General features: G+C 39.2%; 1 protein-coding gene across 2 annotated transcripts in view; it reads right to left on the bottom strand.

Annotated features, from left to right (window-relative positions):
- Positions 1 to 1,366: 1,366 nt before the first annotated feature.
- Positions 1,367 to 12,157, bottom strand: part of LOC113116495 (protein PTHB1) — a 108,318-nt gene continuing 97,527 nt past the window's right edge. For both annotated transcript variants that reach the window (XM_026284685.1, XM_026284686.1), the window contains one exon: positions 1,367 to 2,672. In XM_026284685.1, the coding sequence (XP_026140470.1) occupies positions 2,404 to 2,672 (269 nt within the window). In that variant the 3' untranslated portion in view covers positions 1,367 to 2,403. The remainder of the gene's footprint in view (positions 2,673 to 12,157) is intronic.

Genomic DNA, 12,157 nt, shown 5'->3' with positions numbered 1-12,157 from the left:
TTCAGGAGTGGCTTACGACAACTGTAGCCAAATTCCTTGACACGTCCGTATGTCTTTACCCCAGCATCAGTCCATTCCTTGTGAAGTTCATTCAAATTCTTGAATGGATTTTGCTTGACAATATTGATTAGGCTGCGGTTCTCTCGGCTGGTTGTCCATCTTTTTTTTTCCACTCAACTTTCTGTTAACATGCTTGGATACAGCACTCTGTGAACAGCCAGCTTCTTTGGCAATGAATGTTTGTGGCTTGCCCTCCATGTGAAGGCTGTCAATGATTGTCTTCTGGACAACTGTCAGATCAGCAGTTTTCCACATGATCGTGTAGCCTAATGAACCAAACTGAGAGACCATTTTGAAGGCTCAGGAAACCTTTGCAGCTGTTTTGAGTTGATTAGCTGATGGCATTGGCATTGATATCACATATTCTAATTTGTGAGATTTGGTGGGTTCTTGTTAAATGTGAGCCAAAATCATCACAATTAAAAGAACCAAAGACTTCAACTACTTCAGTCTGTGTGCATTGAATTTATTTAATACACAAGTTTCACAATTTGAGTTGAATTACTGAAATAAATGAACTTTTCCACAACATTCTAATTTATCGAGATGCACCTGTAGTAGGTCATTTAGGCACTTTTCGCCTACTGTTTAATGAATAGTGTGAATTTTGGACATATTGTTAATTCACTGCATCTCTTGTATATGTGCTTTTCATGTCCCATATACAGTAGGGAAGTAGGCATATTTGGATGCAGCCACAGTATCAGGGAACAGATCACTTTCTGCAATTGTATTTGTAAATTGCCATACATTCTGGTGACACAAGCAGCAGCCACTGTTAGCGATGCAACAAACTTAAGCAGAACTCAACATAGAAGTCGCTGCTGCTTGTGTCGCCAGAATGTCGCCACTCTCACCGAAAAGGAATGTAGTCAATTTGCAGTCAATGTGAACCCTTAACCGGTTATCATTCATCATTACTATGAAGTCAAGAACTAAAAAATATTCAAATTTTTAAAGTTATAATTTTGGTTTTACATGTTAAAAATAGCTAAACTAAAACCGTTTAAAGTACCCCGAGTTAGAACTCAGTGCTCTAGTCTGTAGTATGATTTACATTGACTATGTATAGATGTGGGATATATGACTCATTTCTTCCCACTAATAGCTGCACAGATCAGCACTGTAAGGAGTTGATGATTTTGTACGGAGGGGAGATATTATTATCTAGACAAATGGCCCTATCAAGTTGCCAAAATGAGGCAACATAATACAGAAACAATGCATGTAAAACCACAAAAAACTCCATTAAACATCTAATCTTGGTCCACACAAACCCACACCCACAAAAGAGTTTACCATCTCACTGGAGCATTTGTACATTTTAATATTTTTAAGTTGTATTATTGAGTGGCATTTTTATTGCCTCATTTGACAGTGTAATTGATTTAAAGAGAGAGATGGATCTCTCTAATGTTTCAGTTTTAAAGGGAAATGCATCCTCAGAATACACAGCTGATGCCAAAGGATCACATTCAAATCTATTAGTATGAATGTAATATTGATTCAACAACTGGAACAAACACAAATCTTAATATAAAATATAACATTTACAATGTAAAGGTAGATTACTGACATATGCAAACATATTTCTACAGATAAGGAACATAAACGAGACAGAATGATCTACATATATTGCTTTTTTCTAAGACCACATATATCTGAAAACTATAAAAATAGTCTGTACATGATTATCCACTGCTATGGCCTCGTACTTTCTATATAAAGTTTGTGTGTTTATAAGAAACTGCATCTCACTTTCCCACATCATGAAGAAAAGGAGACAAACGTAGACCCACAAGAATGAAATTCAGAATTTAAGAATTTAAAAAGAAATGTATTAATTCTAGAGTTGATTTGATAACATGCCTAAACTTAACAATTAAAAACCACACTTCCATAATAATTTCTTTCTATATTAGTTTGAATGCCAATTTTGCGTCCTGCTTGCTACATCAACTCAAATTCAGAAATTGGACTGGAATTGGAAAAGCTCTCTGAATTCTGAATGTCACACCAACAGACAGCAGAGATAAGGTGGTGTGGTTATTCTTAGCCTGTGATCAGACGTCACGCCGGGCTGCGCAGGTGGCTTTCTGAGCAATAGGAGACGATGGACACACAGACTACATGCTGCAGTGGCAGACAGCTGAGTTTAAATATAAACCCCTCCTATATGTCCATTTGCCCTCAAGAGAGTGAAAACATGCACTTTTTAATTTGTTTTTTTTTCCTGCCACTATGCTATCAATTCTACAATTACAGCAAAAACATCAGGATGCGGTATTAACCTTTCCACAGAGACACAGACTAATAAAAAGCCAAAGAATTCTGCCAACGTATTCAACCGTCTCCTGCATCTGACTTCTTCTCTTTGACCTTCACTGAGGACTTCCTGGACACCTTTGTCTTCTCCTTCCCAGACTCCTTTGATGACTCTTTCTCTCTGGTTGGCTCCTTGTCCTTTGAGGGTTCCTTTGACTCTTTTGTAGACTCTCTTTTGGAGGATTCCTTTGACGATTCTTTTTTAGACTCTTTTGACGACACCTTAGACTCCTTCTCTTTAGCAGAGTCTTTCTCCTTCCTCTCTCTGGATGACTCTTTAGATGAATCTGTAAAAAATAAAACAGACATTGTTTTGTAAAAATACATAGAATATAACAAGATATTATGACATTGTTCCTAAAAATATATAGAATATAACAAGATATTATGATATAGCTACACTTTGTTGCAATACCAAGTGAGTTTTATCTAGACAGCAATTTTAGGCATTGTAGGAATGATCCTCATGAGAACAGGGCTCTCAAGTGTCAAGCATTGAGCGTGACAGTCACTCATTTCGGTCTTTTGTCACGCACTCCCGCCACACATTGTATTTCTCAGGCAGAAAAACTATTTATAATATATAGTTAATAAAAGTTATCTGGTCGCGCCGCTCTCACTATGGAAACCGGCAGGAATCAAGCGCATCTCCCCTGGATTTCTTAATCGAGTCTGCCACTTATCACCCAATCAAAAAAGAAGAAATAGGCTACACAAAAGCCAATCAGAAAATAGCACTATTGTATCTGGGTAAGATTTAACACAACAACCAATGAAAAAAAAAGCATCCTGGAATTGTTCACCATCTTCCTCGTTCACCCACAGAGGAAACCACTGAGCTCCGAGCATCACTTTGAGCACAAAGTAAGTAATGATCTCCTGTTACAACAAATTCACAACTTGTTTGACACAAACAATGACAACTTGACTGCTGTTAGAGAATGTTTCCCAGATAATTAGCGTCAGTTTTTCATGAGTGTCTGTTACTTAGCCAACAGGACTCACTGCACCAACTGCCAGGTAATGCTTTGAAGTCACATAGGGAGATAAACCTGTATGCTTTCTAAAAGTATGGTATCCCAATAACAATATATTCACCCCTCTGCCATTTTGGGGGGGTTGTCACTCTTGCCTGTCTTCAAAACTTGAGAGCCCTGTGAGAAGGTTGATCTAAAACATTATATATATCCTGAAATCTGTCCCACGAGATCCACTTTCCTGCAGAGTTTAGCTCTAACCCTACTCTAACACAACTGAGCATGCTAATAAATGTCTTCAGGATCATATGGAAATCACAGGTATATGAGTTTGATCAAGGTTGGAGGTAAACCAAGTGTTAGTGTTCCTGTAGCTCAATTGGTAGAGCATTGCGCGATCAAGCGCAAGGTTAGGGGCCCGATTCCTCGGGAACACATGATAGGTAAAAATTGATAGCCTGAATGCACTGTACGTCGCTTTGGATAAAAGCATCTGCTAAATGCATACATTTTTTTTTCATTTTAATTTAATTTAATTAAAATTTAAACAGCACATTGGCCCTCCAGAACAAGATTTGAGGAACCCTGATCTAAAAGGTAGCATCGTGCTACCGTCTGAGATACCTTAACTGGGCCAAAATTTAAAGCAGAATCACGTGGATTATTCAAAGATAAGACAAATCATAGTGCACTGGAAAACATCTAGTAAAAATCCAGCTGATACTGAATATTTTTATGTAATACATATTTTTTATGTATATTACAATATCACATTATTCGCTTAACAAGGCTAAAGGCAAAAAGAGTGCCAAATAGGACTGGCACCGATTGGAAATTATGTAATAGTAGTAGTAAAATAAGTACATGTTAGCATACTTTTTAAAAGAGTATTTATTTTGGAAATAATATACTTGATATTCTAAGGCCATACTGAATGTAATGTGTTTACAGACAGTTAATTGCAAGTTAATTAAAACTAGTTAAACTCAAAAGTGTTTTTTGACCCATTTAAGGAGGATTTTAGTACATGTTTATATGTTATCTCTTAATTCTGTTGCTGAAAATATAGTTAAAGTAGGTTACGTTGCTATATGGTTCAGTTAAGTCATTTTTTTGTTCAAAAGTCTTTGGAAACATATGTCAGTTCTGAGAGAGGATCACAAATGTACATTCACTCATTTAGCAGATCATTTTATCCAGACACACACCAGGAATACAACTGATGCAACAACATCACAATATTGGTGGGAAAGGCGCATGAGAGTCAGACAGCCCTTAGGGAGATTCATTGTATGTATGTGTGTGTGTGTTTGGGGGTAGGGAGCAGACCTTTTTGTTGTGTACCAGGTGCCATTGTCACTCAGTGTCAGTCACAGCAGGCAGTCAGCTCAGCACACACACACACAGATAACATGTCTACTAAAGGAGTGATATATGTGCGTCTCTAAACAGTCTTTAAACAGTCACAGCCGTTTGCATCCTCTGGGGGCTGGTCTCAATCCTCCACCTGTGTGCTAGACGCCTGTGAGCCGCAGTCACGCTGGGGCTGCTGGGTAGACAGACAGCTCCTGTAGGGCTGTATCCACAGGGAGCAGCTTAATAAGGCGTTTCTTGAGGGGCTTCGTAGCAGCCGCAGGCTTAACGACACTGACAAGACTGCAGACGTCCCTTCACAGACAGACAATCTCACAACACTCTACATCTCTCAGATGAAGCTGTGATTGTGTGCATGTGGCTGTGTAGTGTGAATCTACAGTCAAAGACTCAACAGTACGTGTATGTGAGCTGCACCCCTACACATGACCGTTATCTGATGTTTAACCACAGACAGCCCACATCACCCGAGGAATCGCCAGCAGATATCTTTCCTGACACATTTTACTACACAGACTGAGTACAGCAGTGCCCAACTCTTGGGGTTTTTACACTTTTTTGCCAATGACCCCCAAATATGATACCCACCCTGCAGATGTATATATCTGATGTATAATAAAAAATTTCAATTAAAACTTTCAACTATTTTGAGAAAGAAAGTGTGAAAATAGTTGTTCCAGAAGAAATTAGGGTGTATTCACACCAGGAAAGTCCACGAGTTCACAATGTAGAATTTTATTTTATTATTATTATTATTATTTTTTGTTAGTTTGCGGTTCACTTTTACACTGCCCTTTTTTTTTGCAAATAAACCAGAAATTGAGAACAAAACCACACGTGGACTAAGGTCATCCATGAATTGCTCATAATGGTAAGAATAATACATCATTCGGAACTGTAAAGGGTCTATTTTTATTTGCGTGCACTCACAATATCAATAAAACATTGTGCTTTTCTAAAATAAAGAAAAACAAGAAGTGCTTAAAAAAATTCAATGAAATTCAGCAAATATTTTCCTTACAGACATGATGAATATTTCTGTAGAAAGCTTTAAATGACTACAAAACAAAATAATTCAAATCCAAAACAAGAACTCTTATCATAACTCTTATTATTCAAGGATGAGATGGCGAGTCAGGATCATAAACTTCATTTTTGTGACACTGACTCATAAAACACTAGTTAATAAATAATTAAAATATCTCCTCATTATTTTTCCCTAACATAGTCATGGTAATTTATGCGGCAAACTTTAGCCTATTTAGCCTGCTCATGTCATGTTGCTGTGCGCCATGGTCACAAAAACTCATCATTTGCATGTGTTTTTAAGCATTTTGGTTTAAAAACTAGTGATTTAAGCCATTGAAATGCAAACAACAGCACTATAAGCTTGAGCTGTCTGTTTCAGAGCGTGATTTCTGCAATTGGGTCGGATCATATTCACATCTTAAATGAACCGTACCAGAGTGCGTTTGAAAGCGGAACGAGACCACCTCTTCAGCTGAGTCTTGGAATGGTTGTTTGGTCCACACCCCATCGCGACTGCTGTATTCAGACCTCCCCAAAAGATCCACACCAAGAGGTGAAAAGAACTTGGCAAGACAGGTGAATACACCCTTAGAAACTAGTCATTTGTACCAAAGCATAATGTTAAATTATTATATGGAACATATTTACTTTTTCATTAGGTTAACTGCAAATCTGGATTATTTTACCTATTTCATGAATCTGTTAACTTCACATGGTAAATTTGACAGCTCTGAAACCATTTTTTTATTTATTTTTTTATTTTTTTACATCCAACAGCAAGAGGAGTTTCTGTTAATATGGGAATGGCAATAGCAAAAAAAAAAGAAAAATAAATAAAAATAAACCCTGCAGTGACTGCGCACTCCCATAAATCAGTGGAAATACAATAAATACAATAAATGAGTCTTTCAAACCTCACACTGTAAATATATATATATATATATATATATATATATATATATATATATATATATATATATATATATATATATATATATATATATATATATATTGTAAATATATATATATATATATATATATATATATATATATATTAGAGAAGTCAATTTCTTTAAAACATTCATTATGTATATTTAGTGCTGTCAAACGATTATTCACGATTAATCTCATCCAGAATAAATTTTTTTTTTGTGTACTGTATATAGAAATACACACATACATGTTTAAAATTAAGAATGTGCATAGATGTACACAGCGCTCCATACACTGTCACTAGTACACTGATGTACTAATATGCACCCTTAAAGAAGGTACAAAAACGTTTATTTTGCACCGAAATTACCCAGAATATTTGTCCCAGGAACTTTTTTCCCCAGGAACTATTTCCCCCGCAGACCTGTTGCTTTCTGCGTTTCCACTGCAGTCTAAAGTACCAGGAAGATTAGGCAAATAGACTGGTGACATAGGTCTGTGCGCATTTCTCAAAACAAAGAACACTGATTTTGGTCTTGCATCCTGTGTAGTTCAGACTTTGCGCATTCGACTCTGTAGTGTGATATCTGCTACGACGCATATCCGGTAATTCTGCAAACAACAGCATACTTGATAACATCAGTCAGCTCACTTTGGCTACTGCAATTTTCCTCACTCTATATGTACAATAAAACGAAATTAGGATATCAAATACCACTGCCTCCTTTCGTTGTCATTTGAACATAATAACAGCTGCAGAAATGTACTTAGTTCAGGGAAATGTCTTTATATACAGTCATTACAGTGAAACTGTCAGGGATCTGGCAAGCCCGGTCTCCACCAATCAACAATGCTTACAATCCCCTGATTATTAACCAGCCACACCTGCCCCGCATCACAGAGCCAATCAACGACACTATGAAAACACTCACCCGTACCTCAGTTCCCTGTCGAGCCTCAAACAGGAACAGTCTCCTCGAAGTTGTCTTCTTTAGTTCCTGCAAACCAGACATAACATATACTCACCTTTGTGTTACGCTAACCTGTGTCCTTGTTCTGCTGTTTCCCGGGACCGCGGATCCATGTGATTACCATACAGCCCGCACTTGAAGAACGGAGTTTCACCGTGCACTCAAGAACTGAAAATTCACAGAGCACTTGTACCTTTTAAAATAAACACTGTTCTGAATTCACCAACCATCTGTGTTCCGAGTCCATCCTGACAGAAGGCTTGACCTAACAATAACAAGGATGAATTCAGCACAGCTGGAGGACAGCGCTTCCGCTAGTCCCATTCCCACGTTGGTGTATATGGCAAGCTTGATATCCCGATTAGTGCCCTTCCCCAGTAGGGAGGAAGATTGCAATAGGTTCCTGCTACAATGTTCATTTGCTCTCGAGCAGCTAGCACACCAATACACTACGGAAAGATCAAAGATCTCGTTTATCATACAGCAATTGTCTAGATCAGCACTGCCTAAGCACTATGGTTCCAAGAATCCACAATCACCTCCTCCTTACAGAATTTCATCGGCCATTTCAAGGAAGTTTTTGGACATCCAGTGGGGGATTCCTGGGTCAGCGATCAGCTTTTAGAAAAAGGACCGTCTCAGAGTATTCCCTTGATTTTCGCACTTTGGCCGCAGCAAGTGGATGGAGTGAAAAAGCCCTACTAACTTGTATATTGACGAGGACTAAATCCCGCACTCCGACTCCAGCTCGCCATATATGATGACAATCTGGGATTGGAAAAATTCATGCAGCAAGCTCTTCAGGTTCACCTAAGGTCACAGTCCTGCTATCGAGAAGCTCACCCAGTGGATAATGTTCCTCACCGAAACTTACCTGAGAAAACTCATGAGCCACCACCAGAGAAGATGCAAGTAGATTCCCAACGATTATCTCCAGAGGAATGAAAATGTTGTAGAAAGCAAAGATTGTGCCTGTACTGCGGGAAAGGAGACCATTTCATATGCACCTGTCCATCTCGTCCTCCACGGTTAGTGGTGAGTTTGGTCTTTCTCAATCCTCTGTTTCAACCCCACTACCCATCTCTGTGAATTTGAAGTTTAGAGGTCTCAATTTCGAGGCTACCTTCATTGTTGACTCCAGATCAGCTGGAAATTTCATTTCAGGGAAATTCATTAAAACCCATCAGCTCCAAAGGACTAGAACTTTAACACCCTATTCCATCTACGCAGTCACAGGGGAAGTGATCAATAAGGGGTGCGTTACATCTCAGATTGCACCAATCTCTCTCAGTGTTGAACCTGAACACCAATAATTATTCACTCCGCTCATACTTACCAATAGAGCCCGACCGATATGGATTTTTGGGGGCTGATGCCGATGCCGATATTAACTCGAAAAGAGCCGATTTATAAGCCGATATTTTGATTTTGAAAATAAACTGGATATTAGACCCATTTTCTATAAACTGCACTTACACAACATTCAATAGCAAAATATCCGCCTGTTCTATGTATGTGGGCTGTATAAACCATTTTCCAGAAGGGATTTATGTAAAAAAAAAAAAAAAAAAAAAAAAAAAAAAAAAAAGCCTTAGATTACAGTCTCTATGATTAAACAATTGCACATCAAAAGTACATATTTTTTAATGATCAAAAAACAGTCTGGTTTTAAACATTTAACACTTTTACTTTCTTCCAGTTGAAGCTGGTTTTAACAGTCTGTGTGTGTACAGTAAATAAATTATAATACTAAAGTTAAAGTATTTGCAGAAGTAGTCCCACACATATATTTATTTATTTGTCAAGCAATAGGTATTACCTACTTATATTTAACTATATTATTTCAACATTTCCCTGTTATGTCTGTAAAGATGCTTTGAAACAATATGTAAAAAAAAAAAAAAAAAAAAAAAAAAGTGCGTGTTCAGCTCACATTTATTTACATGTCCCCTCTGGTTTAATCATTTCTGACGCACCTACTGTAATTACTGTAACTACACTACATTTGCACTCACAGACACATTCACAACGGACCCGTATATTTTCTCCTCTTCTCTTTGTGCAGTCTGAATCAAAACATCGTCATGCGCTGGTGAACGTAAAGTTAGCCTACTGTTACCGGAAGATTAGGGAATCAATTCAAAGTTGAATGGTTAACGTTAGTGCCATGAACACACCGCTGTCAATTTTGAGAAGAACCACCTTCAAACAAGTTAATAGCAAGCATTTAAGGGGCCTGCTAAAAAGGAAGCTATATTAGCATTAGAGTAACGTAACCAGCCTGAATTCACCAAATTGAATTGGGTAGCCTCTTCTTCCTTGCTTCTCTCTTAATTCTCATCAGCAGGACTAGCGCTATCGCTCGCTTCTTACCACGGGACAGATACATGTTTGCTGCTGACCAAAAGGAGGAACAAAAGACTATGAAAGAGCTCCCGCTAAAAGTTTTTAAAACTCCGCCAACGCCATAGCGCAGCGCATATAGCGTTGTATCTGAAGGGCAACGCTAAACCCATCGGGCAAGCGCCGTGCATACCACATCCTGTGTGAAAGGACCATTACGCGGTCATTATGTGGGAAACACACCGCAATAGAATAAGAATAAGTTAAATGCTAACGTTATAGTTTGACCTCTTATTAACGTTCGCGCTCTTCCACTGATAAACATGGTATTAGCTTTGTGGCTAATCTAATATAGCAATGCATTAGCGGCTGTAAGTGATGTTGCAGAATATTTAGAAGTGATAATGATAGGACCGTTAGCTAGAACTACCACATCGTTTTTATATACAGTGTATGAACTAAATCTACAATCATTTCACATGACGAAGGACAGACTCACCTGGGTGGCTTGGCTGATCGCTTTCTTCTGTAGTGTATTTCTGGCGCTGTTGTCAACTCTGGAGTTGCAGACCGCCCTCTGGTGGTCAAACTATGCAACACTCATAACATGAGTGAAACATGAGACTCCGTTTCTCATGTTTCATCGGCTGTTATAAACGCCGATGCCGATTTAAATGCAATTAGCTCATATCGGCCGATAATATCGGCCGGCCGATATATCGGTCGGGCTCTACTTACCAATAGCCATGCAGAACTGATACTAGGCCACCCATGGCTGATTCAGCACCAGCCCTTTACAGACTGGACCACAGGAAAAATACTTTAGTGGGGTTAACTGTCAAAACGCCCAAGTAAGTCATCCCATGCCCTATGGTGATAACCTGCCTGTTGCTTTGCCAGTCAATTCAACATCCATTGAAAGTCCCAAGTAAAACCAGTCTGTCAATGTTCCATCTTGTTATGCCTCCTTTGCAGATGTTTTCAACCCCTTAGCAGCCTCCAAGCTTCCGCCACACCGTCCATGGGATTGGGCTATCAATCTGGTTCCAGGAGAGACCATTCCTAAGGGGTGAATTTACTCCCTATCCATCCCTGAACAGAAGGCAATGAAAGAATACATGGAAGAAGCCCTAAGACAAGGGTACATCCGGCCATCCACGTCCCAGCAGCGGCTAGTTTCCTCTTTGTTCCAAAGAAGGATGGAGGGTTGAGATCATGCATCGACTACAGAGCCTTAAATAAAATAATGGTAAAGTTAGATATCCTCTTCCACTTATCTCATCTTCCCTCGAACTGCTCCGAGATGCCCGTATCTTCTCCAAACTGGACTTACGGAGCGCATAAAACCTGGTCAGGATTAGAGAGGGAGATGAGTGGAAAACGGCTTTCATCACCCCTGCTGGACACTAAGAATACTTGGTGATGCCGTATGGTCTACTAAACACCCCATCCGTCTTCCAGAGCTTCATGGTTGAAGTAGGATGAAGTAGGATCAAGGTACTCCGTGAGTACCTGAACCATTTTGCTCTTGTTTATAGAGATGAAATCCTCATTTACTCACAAAATGAAAAGGACCACCAGTACCCCTTACCTCTCTCTTAAAGGGGGAAACCCAAAATTCTCAAATGGACCCGTGAAGCTGAAAAAGCCTTCCAAGCTCTGAAGAACGCATTTACCACAGCACCCCTGCTTCAACATCAAGATCCCGAGAAAAAGTTCATAGTTGAGGTGGATGCCTCCACAACGGGCGTCGGCGCCATCCTGTCCCAATATTCAGAGAATACAGCTAAACCTATGCCCTGTGCCTTTTTCTCCAGGAAGCTGTCTCCTGCAGAGAGAAACTGCAATATAGGCAACCGAGAACTCCTGGCCGTAAAACTGGCGTTAGAAGCCAATCTTACCCACCAAGCTGTTTGTTAATCCTTTTCAATGGGACTTAGATGAAATGCTTCGCGAGAAAGCTTAACAGGAGCCCATTCCACCCACCTGGGAAGGCTTTTGTATCCGAGGATCATCGCAAGGCTCTGATCTCCCAGGTACATTCCTCAGTTGGAACAGGTCACCCCCGTGTTAATAAAACTCTTGCTTCTTTTTTTTTTTGTGACGTGACATTCAGCCAAGTATGGTGACCCAGAATTTGTGCTC

The sequence above is a fragment of the Carassius auratus genome, chromosome 16, assembly GCF_003368295.1.
Source record: "Carassius auratus strain Wakin chromosome 16, ASM336829v1, whole genome shotgun sequence".
NCBI classification, from domain to species: Eukaryota; Metazoa; Chordata; class Actinopteri; order Cypriniformes; family Cyprinidae; genus Carassius; species Carassius auratus.
This window is presented reverse-complemented; position numbering and strand designations above follow the sequence as displayed.